Source organism: Lepisosteus platostomus, chromosome 18 (assembly GCF_059453375.1).
Source record: "Lepisosteus platostomus isolate fLepPlt1 chromosome 18, fLepPlt1.hap1, whole genome shotgun sequence".
NCBI lineage: Eukaryota > Metazoa > Chordata > Actinopteri > Semionotiformes > Lepisosteidae > Lepisosteus > Lepisosteus platostomus.
The window spans coordinates 14,764,638-14,784,579 of NC_142628.1; the positions used below are offsets into that span (position 1 = coordinate 14,764,638).

At 42.2% G+C, this 19,942-nt stretch overlaps 1 protein-coding gene across 5 annotated transcripts in view; it reads right to left on the reverse strand.

Moving 5' to 3' along the window:
• Positions 1–19,942, reverse strand: part of ano3 (anoctamin 3) — a 112,143-nt gene that overhangs the window by 76,483 nt on the left and 15,718 nt on the right. For 2 of the 5 annotated variants that reach the window (XM_088610987.1, XM_088610986.1), the window contains exon 1: positions 1,522–1,910. The exons of the other annotated variants lie outside the window; for them this stretch is intronic. In XM_088610987.1, coding sequence (XP_088467113.1) covers positions 1,522–1,567 — 46 coding nt within the window. In that variant the 5' untranslated portion in view covers positions 1,568–1,910. Of the gene's footprint in view, positions 1–1,521; positions 1,911–19,942 lie in introns of those variants that run through there. 5 annotated transcript variants of the gene reach the window in all.

The following is a 19,942-nucleotide window of genomic DNA, read 5'->3' on the forward strand; positions in this document are numbered from 1 at the left end:
ATTAACTACAAGCCACTTAAAACAGGCTAGACAGGACAAATGGTCTAATAACAATTCTTAACTGGGGTTCTCAAAGTAATAAACTCCAATGGTTTAGTATCATTACAAATCTTTATCTGTTCCAGAGTGCATCCCCAGGGTGAAGTGGCAGCCTCATATTGAATGCCGACAGATCGGGGAGCTGTCTGCTTTCCTCAGAGCCTGAGCACAAAAGCCAGCTCAAAGCTACTGTCTAGTGTGTCAAGACATCCCCAGAATCCCTGGGAGGTCAAACCCTCCATCAGCCTGTGTGTGAAAAGATAAAAGCTTCACAGCTCTCAGTTATTCCAAACATGTTTTACAGAACTCATACTGTCCTGTTTTGTTATTGAGATATGGTCAGAGATACATTGCTCAGTTGGAAGTTCAATTTCCAATATGTTACAAACATTATTAACACAAAGTACCTGCAAATGTTAATGCAGGGAATACCTTCACTACATTGCACTACTGTAAATTGCTTCTGCTTCTGTAAGTGCAGAACAGTTTTTATCAGCTGTTTTACATTCAGTCTTCTGTTGTTTTTGTTGTTGTTGCTGCAGTTGGGCTCTTAATCAGCTGAACCTTTTTTTATAACCTTTAATTGAAGAAAGTAATCGATTTTTAAATTGTCCTTCTACTCTATAGCCACGTCTTCTGAGTATGTAATTTCCCAGAAACATAGTGACTATAATATTGTCAGAATGTATACATTTTCCTCTGCTGCATCTTTCCGAACAGCTCTCTGTGTTTAGCCTTTCATCGGTTAATGATGTGCAGACACGGGTGTCAATGACTCTGTCAAACACACACTTCTCAGTGCTGCAGGGGCTCATGGGTTATTGAAAAGACAAACCTTGCGGAGAGCTGGACTCCTGGCTGAGATTTCTGCTACACAGAATGAGCTCGTTCGTGCTCATTTCTAACCCCGTGCTGCTATTTAAAAACTGAAACGGTTTCGGGGGAAAAAAAAACATACAACCAACAATACAATTTCAGCGCTTGATGAATGAAACTAACAAAAGTTCAGTTGCGATGAACACCGCAAGACCCGGCGGCGCACGTCAGGACTGGAACCGGCAAACACAGCGGCACAGTGCTAATATCCAGGCAACGGTAGTAAATCATCTTTCAAAAAGCAAAAGGCAGGGCAATTAAGCGAAGGTGTATTCGGAGAGAAGGCGTGGACGCAGTGAGGAAGGGATAAATGGATTATTAATAACACAGTATCACTGCTATTACAGCAGTTGCAAACCCACCAACTCACTCTCGCGTAACGGCTCCAGCCGGCGCTGCAGCAAGTTCGAGCCTAGTTTGGGAGAAACGCGGTCCAGGCGCAGCGTCCCCCCAAAAAAGTGACAAACTGCACCAAGCCGTGCAACGGTCTTTCAAGGAGAAAGGCACCCTATGCAGCGTGCTTTCAGACACCGGCCTTAATAAAAAGCAACGAAAAAGGAAAAAAAAAAAAGCATCTCATCAATAAGAAGAAGAACCATTACTAACCCTTTTGCTGTCTGAAGGACTGGATAGACCCGGAGTGGTGCACCATTGCGGCGTGTGTTCGGCACCTCAGTCTCCCTCCCCTTCTCAATACACCTTATATACCACTCCCAGCCTAACGGAGACAAGACTACCTATGTGCTACGACTGCGTCGGAGCTTCCCGTTGCCGACGCTTGACTGAAGCGATGCGCAGCCCCGGCACCTGCTGCAGCTCAGCCAGCTCCTCGGTCCGCGGGGGGTTGTCATGACAACGCGGAGTGAGGGAGGACCAGAATTACGCCAGGCCCTCACACGAACCGGAGTTAAAAAAAAAAAAGTGAACTGGTCTTTTTTTTAATGGAAATATATACAGTATACACGCACACATGGAGTCTGGTGATCTTAAGATGAGCGACCTGTCATGTCGTATTTCATCCTCGACTGCAGAGCACACGCAGCTACAGCTCAACTGCCAAACTGTAAAAACTGTCATTTGTGTATTCCTCTCTGCCCGGTTCACGTCTGAGTAAATCAGACAACGGTATGTGAAAAGAACACGAAAGACGGTTTTACTTTTACCGAGCACTCTTTCATTTTCTTTAATTTCGGTTTAGTCCTGTTTGAAGACGAGCTCCAAAGAGAACATTTTTCAGCTTCAACTCGGCGTCGTTGGAAGGAGCTAAATTAGGCTCTCTCCCCACAAGCCTCTTCTTATCTTTCCAAGTTCTGGGAATTGCTTTGAAAGTGTCTGTTGTCAGAATATCTAGAAAGGCTGTCTTGCATTCCCATTAATTTGTCATTTCTTTAGCGATATCAAAACTTCTTTTCTAATTCAACTGCCCTCAAACTGCAACCTAATTTTGCTTTTTTTTTTTACTTTATCCTACAGACCTCAAACATACATTTGTTAGGAATCTCTGCAACAAGATTATTAAAAAAAAATCACTACCTGAAGATAATAGAAACTTCCTCATTGGTATTGATATAGTGCATTAGCCCAAAAGAAATAACTGTAAATTGTATTTATCAAATATTTATCCAAACCCCCATTTTTTTAAACAAAATAATATTACACTTCAGTGAAGTTGCAATATATGTAAATTAAAAACATTACTTGCAAAGCACAGCACATTTTAAACATCATAATTCAAGCTCAAAAGAAAATGTATCATAAAAAGCAAAAGTAAAAACATTTTTATAAAGAAAAACATATACCTTGAAAGTAAAATGTGCCTTAAAGAACTTTAACCTATTAATAACTACCGTAAAATATTACTTTTTGAGGTAAAATAGTATTTAACAGTCAGAAATAAGTCTCCTACTGTATTCCATGCAGACTGTCTTCATTGGATTGAGTTCCACGTCCTAGCTTTTAATGCAGACGTATACAGCAGACTCTGAAGTGTCATGCCAATTTTAATTAATCAACGCGAGCTACAGGAAAACCAGTATTTTTGCATAAAATAATGCTGATTGCGTGTTATTGTGCCCTGTGATTGAGAAGGGGCAGGCTGATCAATATTTGATTTTGAGCCCACGTTAAAGTCTGGTTGGTAAACAGACCAAGTTGAGGATTTGCCAATTAGATTGTTCGCCTGCAGTTTAATCACGATCATCCCAAGGGTGAAGGCTTTAGCAGCAGATATGCCTTCGGCGTACAGAAGATTATTTTCACTGAACGTGGTCTTTCCAGTCCTGCCCTGTAGGGTAGTGGTCTGTTCAGTGTCAGTGTGCTGGCACACACTTTGATATGATCTCTAAGTGCAGTCGAAGACCTGCAGAGTTCTGCAGCTTGCAGGTTGCAGTGCTCACCGTCTTTGTGCTGTATTTGGTGTATCCAAAGGCTTTATAAAGCAGTAGCTACACTTAAAAGTTTAGCGCTGTACATTTGCATGGTAATTATGAAGCTTTCCAATTTTGTTCTCAGGCTTTTACAGCAATTTTGCTTTTTGTGGTTCCAATCAGCTGGTATGACAGTTCACCACCCCTCTCCACGCTTCACCCCAGTTTCACTGTGATTTACTACAGTTTGCCATGTATTAACCTGTCTAGAAATTATTTGACACAGCAATGCCAAATTATGACATGCGTACTCTTACATCTCAGAAACGTCCAATCTTTATCACGACACTTCTGCACCTGTAGGGTAAATATCAGCCTTCTGCTGTATCATCTGCATCATTCCCCATGTCATTTACAAGACCACTAGGCAGGATTCTGCTTATACGGGTTAAATGAGGAGGAAAACACCATCTGCAAAAGAGACTCAGAGTAACCATTAATTCAGCCATTTAGGAGGAGATTAGGTCACCCAGTCTCAGTCCATCAGAAAAGCGAACACTCTTTGTCAAGCTGAAAAATGACTTGCTGAGATTCAGGTTTTGAAGGCGCACTCACTAATGTGTGTCATTTTTAGCACACTCTGTACTTAGACTCAAACTTCTAAAGTGGAGGCCAAAAAGAACAGGAAAGGTTCTTAGACTGCTGAAAACTAAAAAAAAAAAAACACTAAAAAAAGAGTGCAGTGCTACTGCATAAGCAGTTAACAGGCTTCTTGCATTTCAGTCAGATGGGACTGTCGGCCGAAATGATCCATGTTACATCAAAGAGGAGAAGGAGCTACTCTCATCCTGGATCGCCTCAAGGGAGGACAGCTTAGAAATACAGCAAAAAAAAACAGGGTTACAGCATAGGAAATGCAGGAATCGTGTGATGCTAAAACACAGGGGTCCAACAAACTGGAACTTTGAAGGACCCAATTCACTGATATTGTCTAAAGGGAGTATCACAAGCAAACAAAGACTCAGGGGGAGGTCAAACCCTAATCTCACCCCCTTCTACTCACCTGCATATAAATATCATGCTCCTGTCTCCCCAGCATACACATTTCATTTCCCACACCGCCCTCCACCCCATCCTCAGCCTTTGCAACAGCTTCCCGGCTCATCCCTAGCAAAATAGGGGTGGGGGTAACTGATATACAGTACAGACAAGCCAGGGTGTCATTCCTTCAGCCACTTGAGTTACGCTAAAGCCGGTTCAAACTACTAAAATATGTCAAATAACTGTACACATTAGTCAGAGGAATGTCATTAGCACATGAATCTGCTGACCACAGCCTTCGGTCGTATTTTGTCTCTTTTAAAGCTGGTGATATTTATCTTCCATTAACTGTATACAAGTGTTAAATCAGTTGGCGTTGCTGGTGACAGTTCTCTTGTTACCCATCACGGGCAGTAAGTCAGAAGTCTGACTTGCTGTGCCTCAGCCAGCCCTGCTTGCCTGTGAAGTATCCTCCTCCTGGAGAAGGAGCCTGGGCCACAGAGATGAACCCTGCCTGTGGTGAAACAGTGCTCCGAAGGACGAGTCATCACGTCAGCACAAGTCTGAGACACTTTGAATTTCATCTGTAAGATTGTCTGGTAACCTGCGGACCTTTTACCACCCTCTGCTTCAATTCTCCCCTCAACTCGCAATCTGATACACACCTGGTGAACATTTTTGTGGTAAATCTCTCTGAAACTTATAGTATTCATCCTTAAAAGTAAAAAAAAAAATCAATGCTTCCCCTCTCAGCATTATAGAACGCATTTATCACTCAAGAGTAAAACAACCTATGGGCCTGAACCTTTTGCCATTCTTTACTAAAATAAATTATTTATATTTTTTAAAATAAACACTATAGCGCTGAAATCCTGGGCAGGATATGTTCTTTCCCAAAAGGGTCCCTGTTCTCTTAACAGCTTTGAGAATACCCAGGCCAGATGGTGAGACTTGGTACAAAAACAGTGCGGTGCGAGGTGACTTAATATATCTGCAACAAAGGGCACAAGGGGAAGAAAGGGGTGACTAGGGAAGAAATTAAATGAAACACATCGCAAACCTGCTGTTAAAAAAAATGAGTATCGGTGACTCAGTGCCACCTTATTATTGTTGTCAGAGGCCTGATCACCCTGCAGCTCACAACTGGTGAAGCTAACAACCTGGATGGGAGACCTCCTGGGAAAGCTGAGGTTGCTGCTGGAAGAGGTGTTAGTGGGACCAGTAGGGGGCGCTCACCCTGTGGCCTATGTGGGTCCAAATGCCCCAGTATCGAAAAAGGCGCTGTTCTTCTGAGGCCCTGACTCTCTGTGGTCATTAAAAATCGCTGGGTGTTTCTCAGGAAGAATAGGGGTGTTACCCCGGTGTCCTGGCCAAATTTCCCCCTGGCCTTTACCAGTCATGGCCTCCTAATAATCCCCATCTCTGACCTGGCTTCATCACTCTGCTCTCCTCCCCACTGAGAGCTGGTGTGTGGGGAGAGGACTGGAGCATCATCAGAGTACAGGTGGGGCTGCACACTGGTGGGGGTGGAGGGGATCCCCATTTCCTGTAAAGAGCTTTGAGTGGAGAGTTCAGAAAAGCACAATAAAACTATAAGTAATTATTGTAGTGGGCAAACAGTGTGGTTATCCAGCTTTCCCTCAACACTTTGGCCCCTGCAGTATAAATATCAGCCCTCTGCATGAGTGCCGGCATCAGGCCCTGTATTGTATATGAGCCATTCTACCAGGTAATACTGTGTTTGAGTCTCCTCCATTTCATGCTTCAGGTTTGCATGTCCTCTACATGTGTATCACCTGTTTGTTTCAACATGTTTCAAGGGTCCTGCTGTATATGCCTGATGCCTTTCTATTTTAGAATTAGTGGTTCTGGTGATAAAGAGTTGTGAAATGCTGAATTCTATAGGCAGTAAGATAAAGAAACTGGTGATAAAAACCTAGACTGATCAATCCATCTACTGAGAAAATGTATAGGGTAGACATTTAATCCAGTGATTCACAGATACCAGTGAGTCAGATAATCCCTAGAACTTTTGCAAAAAATAATTAGAAACACTAAATCTTGTAAGCAGCTGGGCCTTTTCGTGGAGTCATGCTTTGGTTCCACAACTAAATCGAAAATTAAAAGCAAAACCAAAAAAGATTTTCCTATAAGAATACCTAAAATTGATTAAAACAAAACTTGAAATATATTTTGTTAGCACATTACAGTCTTGGATTGGCTATAGTATCACGTTAAAATTTTCATACTCCTGCTCTTTAAGAAAAAAGAAAAAAATCCTCAAAGATTCTGCGAAACCTGAATTTCCTGCTCCTTAAACATTTATGGCACTAAAACACTTTGGAAACGTATGGTCAGGCATTCCTGCGACAGCAAAGCTAAAGTGAGGTATCTCATATTTCAGTTTGCTGAATGACCTATTTATATCTTCATAATTCATCCAGTTTTTATATTAAACACAGTAGGGGGGGGCAGTGGGGAAAAAACTTAAATATTTATTGACCTGAAAGCACAGACATGTCAAAATTACACTAAACAAAGCATTTCGATGCCTTTCAGATCACAAGGTCGAAAAAAAAAGAAATCAATTACCGTGCCCTTTTCATAAAAGGGCTTTAAAGCCCTTTTTTTTAGTTGTTTGATCGTTTGGAGCGATCTTGACTAAAGCTTCCTTTCATCGATCAATAACACAGGGCGATAATTACCCATAAGTTACTGCAGACCTTACTCTAATAATGAATACATGAAAAGTTCATCATATTCAGATGCTGGGCTGAGATGTACTGAAATGGTGAACCCACTGCTGACCCACTAAAAGCTTGTTCAAAACCACTGAGACCCCATGGATGTTGTGATCCAGTATCTCTATGCCCAGGAGAGAGATTAATACATTTTTATTGCTTCTTAAAAAGTGGTTGATGTACTGTAGCGCACGGAAGGAAAACAATAAGGGGAAGAAATGCCTGTCACATCAAAATGATTGAACTACAGAGCTTTGGACAGCAGGTGTTGGCAGATGGGAAGTCTTTAATCAATAGATGTGAGTCAAACGATGGGCCTGATCACACAACAATTCTGCGCCACAAGCAGATCTGCTGCAGCTGAAACGAATGCCGGTGGGTTCCCCCCCCACCCAAGGGACTTCTGTTGTCACGATCCGCACACCCTTTTGAAAATCCTGCCTCTTTAACAAAGCTCTGTATCTAGGGAGTGGTTCTGGGGGGGTCCGTGCTTTACTAAAAAAAAAAACAACAACATTTGTTAATCAATTTTGGAAAGAAATGCGAATTCCGGGAAAGAGCCCAGGGAAGAAAAAAAAAACCTCACAGTTGCAAAAACAGGAGCTGTTCCCCTGTATGCTAATTCGGAGACATGAAAACACGCGCCTGCTGTTGAGCGAAAGACAGTTTCAGGCTAAATTACATCAGCGTGTTACAAGAATGCGGTCCGGGACAGCTGTCAGTGAAACTGCTATTTTACAAGGGCACTGCTTCCAGCTCTGATCTAAATTCAAGACTTTCAAATCAAGATTTAGACTGGAAGAGGTCACCAATCTGAAATTCGGGTTTTCCTTTTCCTTTTGTGTTTTTTATTTGAAATCCCAAGTCTAAAAAGGCTCTCGGTCTGCTGTATCCACCCTTCCGCGGGGAAGGTTTTGAATTTTAAATGCTGGTTCATGCGATATTTATAGGATTTTCTTAATGCACAGCTGGGGCGAGTAAGCTCTGTGATAAAACACGCCATGCTGTCTTTCGCATGCTGTCATTCTGCCTCACACTGGGATTACCATCACTGGGATTGCCCAAAAAGGTCTAATCTACTGCACATGTGGCGCAGTCTCATAAAGCCCCCGAAGCCCACTGGCCTTTGGATGAACAGTTAGATGGGCTGCATGGCCTTTTCTCATTGTAACCTTTCTTATGCTCTTATTGTTTCAGGATACCTGCACTTAAAGCTCTCAGGCTGAAAACATCCATTCAGTAACTGGACACGAGAAAACTGCGGATGCTGTGTGGCGCAGTGTCACAGCCTCGCTCTCTCCTAAGAGATGAAAGTGGAACCTGCAACAGTTCATTACATCCACGGCACAACTTTAGTATTATAATGGCAGTGAAGCGCAGAGCTACAGTACATAAACTTGATCGTGGTTTGCCAGAGTTTGTAGGAAAATGTATTGGTAGTGCTGGATGATAGAAAGGTCACAGCCCATCAAGTGATTCCCATAATTGTGGGAATCTGTTTTCCAGTGTGTGTTATTGGAAGATAGTTCAGGTGGGGAGCTGCGTCAGCGTGCGTAGGCTGCAAAGGAACAAGTAATAGGTTTATTCCACGCTGAAAAGAGAAGAAAGAAAACACAACGTTTCGGCTGTGGAGCCCTCTTCAGGTGTCAGGCTCCACGGCCGAAACGTTGCGTTTTCTTTCTTCTCTTTTCAGCACGGAATAAACCTCTTACTTGGTCCTTATTGGAAGATAGCTTTGTTCAATGCGACATTACAGGTTTCAGCCTTTATCGATCTACTGCGAGATGTAGGATTCGTTTAAATTTTCCCCCACAAACTCTCCTGTCGTCAGCTCTCCTCACCTAACATTTTCTTGCACAAGTATCTTGTAGTCTTGCAACAGGTCTCCTTATTTAGCAGTTTTGGATTCTTAGGATCCAAATCCATATTTTCCCCAAGTTCCAAGAATGGTGATCCCATCTAATAATAATAATAATAATAATAATTATAATTGCTTACACTTATATAGTGCTTTTCTGGACACTGCACTCAAAGCGCTTTACAGGTAATGGGGATCCCCTCCACCACCACCAATGTGCAGCATCCACCTTGATGATGCGACGGCAGCCATAGTGCGCCAGAACGCTCCCCACACATCAGCTCTCAGTGGGGAGGAGAGCAGAGTAATGAAGCCAATTCATAGATGGGGATTATTAGGAGGCCATGATTGGTAAGGGCCAATGGGAAATTTGGCCAGGACGCCGGGGTTACACCCCTACTCTTTTCGAGAAACACCCTGGGATTTTTAATGACCACAGAGAGTCAGGACCTCGGTTTTACGTCTCATCCGAAGGACGGTGCCTGTTTACAGTACAGTGTCCCCATCACCATACTGGGGCATTAAGACCCACATGGACAGCAGGGTGAGCGCCCCCTGCTGGCCCCACTAACACCTCTTCCAGCAGCAACCTTAGTTTTTCCCAGGAGGTCTCCCATCTAGTCAATGAAGGATGAAGAGATAAGAGAGATGCCCGGGAAGTGAGATTATAATATAATTTTCTTGTTTTTGTATGTTTTTGCAAACTATGCAGTCTAGTGGCTTGAAGTAGGGTTTGGGCTCAAATATATATAAAGATGCTGCCTGTCCCTGGTCAGTAAGATAAGGGGCATGTATTTGGTAAGCTGGCTGTACACCCAGAATATGAAAAGAACTAACTGTTGTCTAGTCTGCAACTTAGATATAATTAATTGGCAGGTGTTGCTGTTTTAGCATTTGTTTAGAATATGTCATAGTAACTCTTTTTGTTTGAAGGTATAGAGGACCATCTTCAGCTACTTATTTTTTAAGTCTGGTGGTTGCAAGCCGGACTTCCATATGCATATGAAATAAAGGGACTTCTGCTTCACAGACACCTGAACTTTGTCATTTGTTTGACACTACACCAACAAGTGTCCATACTACTCCAATTTCTTCATTTGCATCCTAAGCAAAGCATTGCTCTGTTGTCTGTAAGTCCAACACACACACTTTGTGTGACACACAGAAGCAGCACAGGTTAAGATAAAGAGTTGAGGAGCAACAGTGAAAAACAGGGTGTCTGCTCCTGGTCCGGCCCCTCTCATCCTCCCAGTCACTGACATACAAAGCCAAAAGGAGTGTCTGACAATCTGTTAGCAGACATTTTAAGCAAATTATGACCTAAGCACAACAACAGCATGGCAGCTCCAATTTCCATTACATTTTGGCAAGTGCAAACACCAGCCCATTACAGTGTCTTACATTTCATGTGATTATAATCAGCGAAATCAGCGGATGCAATATTTTCACACAACTCCCCTACAGTTAAAGCACATTCCCCAGACTGCGTGACGACTCCACCACAGCTTTCAGACACCGGAAAGGGAGCAAACCTCCCTCTCCCTGCTTGTTAAAAAAACACAGCGCTGTCATTATAACTCGCCTGGTGAAAGACAACAATCGGGGAAAAAAGCAAAATGGTAATATTTTCTTCTCAGCAGTGTTTCGCTTTTGCTCCTCAACACCCAACAAACTAAAAATAGTGTATTTTTTTGGTCAAATTTATTTTGCTTTCTAAAATTAAATATGCCTATGTGAATAACATTCTTCATTTGGAATCCAGAGACTGAAATACAGCATATTTGCACGTTAATCAACTATATATATATATTATTTAAAAAAATTCTCACTGCAATTTCACCATATAGTGTTAAATTATATCTCTGAGACGACTGCAGTATTTATAACTTCCAACATGAAATGATAATAGAAACATCGACTTAGTAAAATGGGTTTCTATGTTAAATATATAGTATGCAAAACACTGGATTTGATTTGCTTAATATACTGAATTTCTATATTAACTATGATATTGCTATATTAAGCACTGTATATATTTAATACAGACCTACATGGCATTCATGCAAAATGGTGAATTTCTACATTAACTATATATTTTGTATAACTATATAAAAATGTCCAGGGGAGAGAGTTTATTGTTCACGGTATACAGTACATCTAACACTCTTAGAACAAGTGACATGGGACAGGAGGGTATTTCCATTTCCTCATCACGTATGGTAATGCTGATTGAGGACAAACTCCTTTTAAATGTAAATATAAATGTATACAAACTGTCAGAATTTCTAGGTAAATTAGCACAGCTCACCTACACAAAAAGGTGAACCCTGGTACCCATCTCAGTGGGTGTCGTCTACTTTGAGAAATCTTGAGAGGAAAGAAAAGATCTAACACCTCCCAAACACTATCCAAATCAGCAATGTGTAGAATTAACCTGCAAGATCATATAACAGGCGGATACATCATGAATACAGATTTAAAACATCCACCCATTTTCAAACAGCTCCATCCATTTCAGGGTAGGAAGGGAACTGGAGTCTATCCTAGCAAAGCAGTAGGTACAAGGTGGGACACACCCTGGACAAGACACCAAAAAATCAAACCGCAAAACCCTTTTTTAGTCAACAGCAGTGGCAGAGATAGATGCAATAGAAAACTAATTATTAGCAAGTCATATTGCTAGTGGTGCATAAACGTGGAAACTAATACATGCCTCTCCTCTATCTTTCTTCCCCAATTGCAATGTGTTTTGCAAATACTTTTGAGGACTTTCTTAGAATGCTTGGGTGCTGCAGTACAAAACATAACTTTAGTAACAAATCTATGCAAAGAATGCTTTAGATTTTATACTTTCTTCTGTGCATCTCTTATCATTACTGATACATATCGCTTTGCAGCTTAACACTAGTTTTATATCAGACTTTAATTAATAGCTCAAAAGCCCTTCAGAAATTTCCATCAAAGCACACAAAAAGCCCAGCTGTAAAAGTAATCCATGGATTTAAAAAACTAGCTGTGTCAGGCTCGCTCTTGTTTGTTTATTTTCAAAGAACACACAGGGATTGCATTAATCCAACCATTCTTTCTCTGAAGTCATAACTGATCCCCTCCTCCCACCCCCATCCCAATTCTCTCTAAACAAACGAGATGCTCTGGTCTCCAGGGCCCTGTATCGCTTTTCCATCGGAGTCTGAAGCAACTGGCGTGTTCCTTCTGCACGTCAATCGATCGAAGCGAAGGTCAGGCCGGGACAGCTTCCTGGGCAGATTGTTTTGGGTTGGCAAATGCTTTCTCAGCATCAACAAACAAACAAAGCCAAAAAAAGAGAGAAACTGGCAACAGTGCTTTCACTCAGATGCACCTCAAAAACGGCATGGGACCTCCTTCGAAAAACTGCCTCGAGTTCAGATATTCGGACTGCCGGCGTACTGCACCGAGATGCTCAGTCATGCTGCATGTCACATGTATGATCAAACACGATGGGGGAAAAAAAGTGCTGGGTTTACTGCATTGGCGGAATAGCGCTGAAACTCATCGTTTGGAATTTGAAGAATAAGCGTCGTTTGCATTTTCCGAAGAATCTTTCGCTCGGTGTGCTGCGCGCGTGAATGGGACAGCTCTAAAGTGAGAATCGAAAAGCAAGGAGGTGCTGCTGGCAGGCAGGGAGGGAGGTGGTCTCGAAAGGACGAGACTGCTTTGCCAAGTGCTGAAAACAAATCAGATTAATTAGGAGCACCTTCCGCTATCATCAGGTAAAGCCACTGAGCACGTATAAAGGTAGGTTTAAGAATTGGCAATGGGTTGATTTCTTACAGTTCAGTAAGAACACAAAGCCATGAAAACCCTGGTCACAACTGTGGGAGTGTGGAAGAAAGCTACCCACCCTTATTGTCGAAACCAATACCCAGGTTTCTTTCGAGAAAGACCTAGATTGGATCCTAGGATCAATTCCCTACTGTACAAGCTGCCAAATGGCCTCCTGCAAGCAATTATTATTATTATTATTATTATTATTATTATGGTCCCAGTTCTAATGTTCTAAAACCCTGTAGATCCAAACTCCATGGCCAGGATTGTCCAGCCCTGGTCTACAGCCAGGATCCCTAATCTCCAACTCTTTTTAGACAAAACAAATCCTTTTTGTTTCGGGACTCGTAGTTATAAATGGACAGCCAAGCTCCCGCACCGCGCTGGGGAGCAACGAGGTTTCCCCTGGGCGACGTTTCTTCAAAAGATCTTGAAGAGAAATCCCAGCCGTCTTTTGTGCCCAGGACGGCAAGGCCACTCTCCCAGCCTGCCAAGGCAGAGAGCCGGCCAAGAGCTCTTGTGTGACCTGGCCCAATCTGAGTCGCCAAACGCCTGGATTGTTTTGCTCTTGCAAGGTCAGCTACTGTGACATCAACTCAAGATCCTACGAGCTCGGCGGGGTCAAGCCAAGGGAGTCTGCCAGGGCTACAGAGCCAGTTCACTCCAGGATTGTTAATGCTGATGTATGGGGTATGCGCAGAGCACAGCACCTCCATCTCACCCCTTATGGCTGCAAATGATGTATGGATTAATAAAACACAATGCAGCGATGCTCGTGGCCTTATAACCTTGTCACGGGCGCCTCCAGGCTCTCCACAGAGTAATCAAAGTCTGTAATTAGCGGTGTCCTAGCTGTCTTGGGAGAGGTTATATGTCAGGCCTTTAGGGCGCTGGAAATGAAAACAATAGGAGGTGTGAGAGAGTGTGAAGTGCTGGAATCAATTTTGCAAAGAGACTTCTGCTCTCTGTCCAAGGGCTTATCTGGGATTCACTGGGGATCCTGTAAGGGACTGAGTGGTCAAGGGTGTGAGAGAATCAGGTAAAGGCCAATGGTCTGAGAGAATTAAAAACACACTTACAGCATAATGGGGTCTGTAGGAGAATGCAATGCCGCGAGAAGAAAAAACAAGGTCTTATTTTATAAAGCATTTCTCGCTACTTATTACTGCCGAGCAAGTGCAATTCCGAATGGCAGATTCACCTCCACTCACCACAGCCATTTCCTGCTTGTCCCTAGACACTGCAGCTTTCACAGTTCGAGTAAAGCCCAGCGCACAGCCGAGCTCTTTGCTGCCAGGCAGTTCTGCTGAATGGGCAGGAGCTGTGCTCACAGTCCCATTATCTGCCAGGTGTGGGATTCTGATATGGCCAGATAACCATCTTAGGAGATTGCAATGTAAGGATATTTATTCTTTAAATGACCTTTAATTACCCAGTTCCAAATCCCCCCAAGAAGAGTTTATCTCCTAGCTATCCTCCGATCTGACACAAATCTCCTGAGCCAGGCTTCGCAATCCTTGAGAGAGCTCCGAAATCTCCTTTCAGCTGAAACAGCTTCTACAAAAAGCAGGGGAAATGATCTGGCGGACTAAAAACACAAATTTCAAGAGACAATTATCGAGAACAACATTTCAGCTGGCTACCAGCTCAGGACCATCTCCATTCATTTCGTACTCCTGCCATTTAACTGTACCATTCCATATCTATTGTGGAATGTACTGTCACAGCTTTTGTGTGATCGGATGAAAGCAACAATTGAAATTGCTACTGTTGTTTGTTTTGGTTTGGTTTCAAGGGGTCTGTGTGGATGGTGTGCTTTTCTCTATGCTGTCAGTACCATCTGCTCCCTCGCTCCCTGTGGCTCCTCTCATCTTCCCACTTACAGAATATTTATAGCACACTGGCGCAAAACTGGTGGCTACCCCAGCCCCTCCCCAGATATCCTGCAAGGTGGGTCCCGGTCGATGATGAGCACCATGTTTTCAGAAGTAGGTCAGCTGCACCAATTAATAAAAGATTAGCTGAGCTAAAAAGGTGAACTCCTTTTATTTCCACTTTTTTTTTTCTTCTAGAGAAAATCCTGTAACAGAATATAGGTCAGATGATGCTCCTGCGGCAGACTTCAGAGTTTTTATGGAGTCAAACACTGGCCTCTAGTGGTACGATTAAACTACTGCACCCAGGCAGCATAACACGGGACTGCTTTAGTTTCTCCCAGACTTCCTTTTTTTACAGCACTGTACTGTAAATACACTGCCACTTTACTCGGCCATTTTCAACAAATCAACGCAAAACTAAAAAAAAATATTCACACCAAACCTTGCAACAGTTTTTATAAAATATTGTTTTACTTTTAACCTTAAAATTTTAAGTTAAAACAGAATTGAATTTTTTGCACAATGTTTAGTTATGTCACAAAGCCAAGATTACAGAAACGGCACGAAAAAACCAAACAATTCGGTGTTTTGTGAAAAAGCATGTTAAAGGAGAACTCCTAGTGGCTGTAGTACAGCGGACACATTGGTGCATTTTTTCCCCCCATTATGCAAGACGATGGAAAAAAGGTTTGAAGGGATTCAACTGGGGAAAACAGACAGGAGGAAACTGGGGATGGAAGATGGATTTCTGGCAAAGCAAGAAAAAGTAGACGTGGCTTAATGCGGGGGTCTGTCCTACTGTGTAGGACTGCTGTGCCCCAGTGACACAGTAGTACTGCATCTGTAGAGTCTCATTGTCCCCAGACTGGCAAAGGCTGCACATTGGAAACAGCAAGACCTGTCTTGTCTTGACACTATATTACATTGCCATGACCTCCCCTCAGTGGAGTATGAGACGTCTGCTTACACACCTTCCTCGCTAGCGACAAATTTAAAACAACACCTCGCACATCTCTGCAAAGGTCAGACCAAGCTATTAAAACCGGTGCGACAAGTATTTTGCATTACATCGGCAGCTTCTTAATAGCAATAACAACAACACGATCATCTGCCGTTTATTTCACTTACAGAGCAGGTTGTGCTTGTTAAATCATTTCTAGTTTCCATTGCGAAAGCAATTTCACTACTAGAAAGTCCACATTCATTTCATTTCCAGTAATCACTTCACTGCAATTCAGTTCCAGTTATCACTGCTGGAGAAATCACTGCACTTCCAGTTTCTAGTAAAATATCAGCTCTGCCTGGTCCTAAATACTTCAATAGCCTTATAGTATATGTGAGCGAGAGGGAGAGAGAGAGAGAAAGATGTATTCAGAATGCAATTAAATGTTCTTTTGCATGAAAACATTTTTTTTTACCAAGTATAACCATAACATATAGTTGATACTAGAATCTCAGGACAGTACCCTATGCCATTTTTCCCCATCAGCATTGAAAAAATCATCATATTTAATTTTTCTTTAGTTTTAAAAGTTATGCCCCTGCAGAGCCTACAAATTCCTAGTATGGTCTGAAGTCTGAGTCAGCCCCCCACAGGCTGTTTCTCCCCTAACCCAGAGACATCAACACAACACCCCCTTCTGACACACTCCTGAGCACAAAGTCATGGAAACGCATGTGCAAAACCAGCAGCAAATATGCTGCAGAAAGCCCATCCAAGAAATATGCATAGCCCGAGGCCACCTGAGACCACAGGCCGGAGAAGAGACGGTTCTGATAGGACACAACTATGTTCATGTAGAACACAAGTGGAAACAACATGGATGCACATTTAAAACCAAAAACAGGAGGAACATCTTTACCGAGAGGATTGTGGGAGTGTGGAACAAGCTGCCCAGTCATATTGTTGAAGGTGGTGGCTTCATTCAAGAAACAGCTGGATGACATCCAATTAGCTGCCAACTACCAGATGGGCCGATGGGCTGAATGCCCTCTCTTGTGAGTGACTGTTCTTCAATTATGATTGTTTCACAATCCCCAACTCAGTTCATATTCGGAACAGGTCATTTTGACAGAATCGGCTGATTTTTGGTGGGTAAATCATTCGGTTCTGAAGTAAGAGAAGATGCCAGTGCTCTGTGAGCAGCAATGGCAGCGAGGAGGCAGACATGGACATGGCAGCCTGGTGCAATCCAGGTACCACAGATTTACTTTCTCAGCATCTAACCTGCTAACACTTTGTGCAATATCGTGTGCGGTACTATCAGGTGACAGAGCTAGGAACTTTAAGGGCAGCACTGTGAGGTCAGTGGTAGTGGCATTGGTTCTGGATTGTAACTGAAGGTTGTGGCTCAATTTCCCAGTGAGACACTGCTGTTATCCACCTGAGTGAGGTACAGTACTTCAGCCAGTAGTGCTTGGGTGGAGTGGTAGCACTGTGGCTAAGGATCTGCGCCTGTGGCTGGAAGGTTGCTGGTTCAAATCCCGCGGCCGGCAGAGGAATCCTACTCTGTTGGGACCCTGAGCAAGGCCCTTAACCCCAACTGCTCCAGGGGAGCTGTATAAATGGCTGACCCTGCACTCTGACCCCAAGCTTCTCTCTCCCCATCTGTGTGCCTGTGTGTCTCATGGAGAGCAAGCTGGGGTATGCGAAAAGACAAATTCCTAATGTATGAAATTGTATATAGTCAATAAAGTGATCTCATCTTATCTTCAGTGAAATTCCCAGATTTACAGTAAGTGCAAATGGACGTTGCTTTGGATAAAAGTGACAACCAAACAAAATTTAACAAATGTAACCAGAGGGAGAAACGCGTGATTCCTACAGGGAGACCCTTGGATGTTTTCTAGTTTCCAGAATCCACAAGGTTTTCCCTGTATCCTTCAGGTATGATCAACTCCTCACCTGGAAAAAGAATAATATTGATCCAATTCATGTTGAACTAGACCAGTTTATTCCTTCTCTCCAGCCTTCAGCCATTAATGTTTCAAAGAAACAAGGAAAACCCTCTGGATCCCACAGTTTGCAGCTGATAGTCTGGTGCTCTGGTGCTGGTACACTTGATGTCCTCTCTTCCCCTCAGTTTCGGAATTGATCACCCTTCTTTCAAAGGGCACAAATTTTCTTGAAATCTTAAACTGCAAATGGATTAATTACAAGCCTGCATTTTCTCCAGAACTTCACAAATATTCAAAATTGATTCAAATTAAAATACATTATTTCGAATGTGTTTTGCATCCAAAATGTTTTTGCATAACTAAAGGGTACAGTATCATTTAATGAGCAAACGGAAATGAGATTTGGTACACAAGCAAACGATCATTCCATTCCATTAATTAGCTCTGAAATGATGATAAATCAAAATGAATAACTCCTTCCAAAAATCTCTTTGTAAGGCTACTTCAGATAAATGAGTTAAAGAATCTTATATATACATGTACATTCAGAGCAGTACTTTCACATCATGGATAATTTATCATGGACATGCATATTTTATAAGGCAATTAAAAAACAGGCTTTAGAAATGCAATTACAGCAATATAAGAAACTCAGAATACACAAGCCTGGGTAAGACGTGGAAAATTACAAGCTGTTGGCAGATTGCAACTTGGTGCGTATAACGCATGAGAACAAACAATCGTTTCTGCAACTCCAGTGAAACTTTCACGGCTGGCGTTAGTGTCCCGGGCTGCGACAAAAGGCTTAACTGAGGGGAGAATCTAATTCTGCTGCCACATTTGTAGACCTCTATGCTAAATACAGTATATTAGAAGTCAAACCATGAAGCACTATGAAAGGCCAGAGTCACTCTGGATTCCTGACTGCAGCGTGTTAGGGGTCAAAAGCAATCACAGTATACTGTATACTGTACCTTCCTACAAAACAGTGGCTCTAAAAGAGGAAGCTTTAAACTTCATTCCAGCCATGTTGTACTGTATATACAACATATAAAGTGCAAATTATCAGGCCTTCACTTTAAAACCACAAAATTATATATTAATTATGAAATATATGATAGGGCAAAACAGAAACCGTATCATGGGTAGCAAATCTTAGCTTGATAAATTTAAGGGTTTCACAGTAATGGCTGATGCTTCCCCATTCACGCCTCAGCTATAGTCAGGAATCTGGGATTCATACCGTACTTGATGATCTCCTGTCTTTCGAGCCACACGGGAAAAATCTGATGAAGACATCTTTCTTTCACCTTAGAAATGTCTGATGCTGAGTGCCTGATTCATGCATGTACTGTATAACATCAAGGCTTGATTTCTCCAACTCAGTACTCTATGGGCTCCCTAACTCTTCTTGGCAACTGGCAATGTGTTCAAACCTCTGCAGCTAGACACCTGACTCACACCAGACTCTGGTAACATACAGTACAGGTATCTCCCCTACACTTAAGTCTCTACATCGGTTGCCTGTAAAGTCACATATTCAATATAAGATCCAGTTACTGACTTTCAAGGGTCTAAACATCATATATCTCTGAACTTTTCCACTCCCCAACAAACTCAAAAATACATTTTTTGTCTTTTTCTTTATTCATAATGTACAGTGTCCGTCGGTTTGGAAAGGCGCTTTATAAATAAAAGTTATTATTATAAACCTGGTACATTTCTAGAACTGGACACACTTAAAGTTTTGGAAGGATCGATGGCTGAGGTGACTGTACAGTTACCTCTTGAGCGCCCCCTTCTGGCAATGTATCTCAATAACAATTGTGTTCCAAAGGACAATTATTAATTAATGATTCATGCTTGCAAAAGAGGTCTTATTCTAAGCAAAGGAATGAGAATGCACATAGCACATTTACAGTTGATATCGAGACACAATACACAGTATAACTTACCAAGTTGTCTAAAAAACATGCACTGCTGAAATCTCAAAGTTGAAAATGCTGAATTAATAAGTTGTCTAAAAAACGTTTACATGCTGTAATTAATTTAATCAATTTATTTTTAAACAATATTAAGTTCAAATCTCATCCAGGTGGTGCTGCACACTGGTGGTGTTTGAGGGGATCCCCATTACCTGTAAAGCGCTTCGAGTGGAGTGTCCAGAAACAGCGCTATATAAGTGTAAGGAATTATTATTATTGAATATTATTATTAAATGAGTACAAAAGCTGTGCTGACCATCTTTCACCACAAGAGGGTAGCATAAAACATACAGTAATAACTTACTGGAAACTTGTCTGCCCTTTCTGGATGGCTCACAGAACGTTTGCCTTCCTGTCTGTGGGAGAGCATGTAAACTTCCAAATATTGCACAAGAAAAAAAAAGCAAATGTTCAAATTCTCTACAGAAGCTTTCTCTATTCCTGGGCCTCAAGG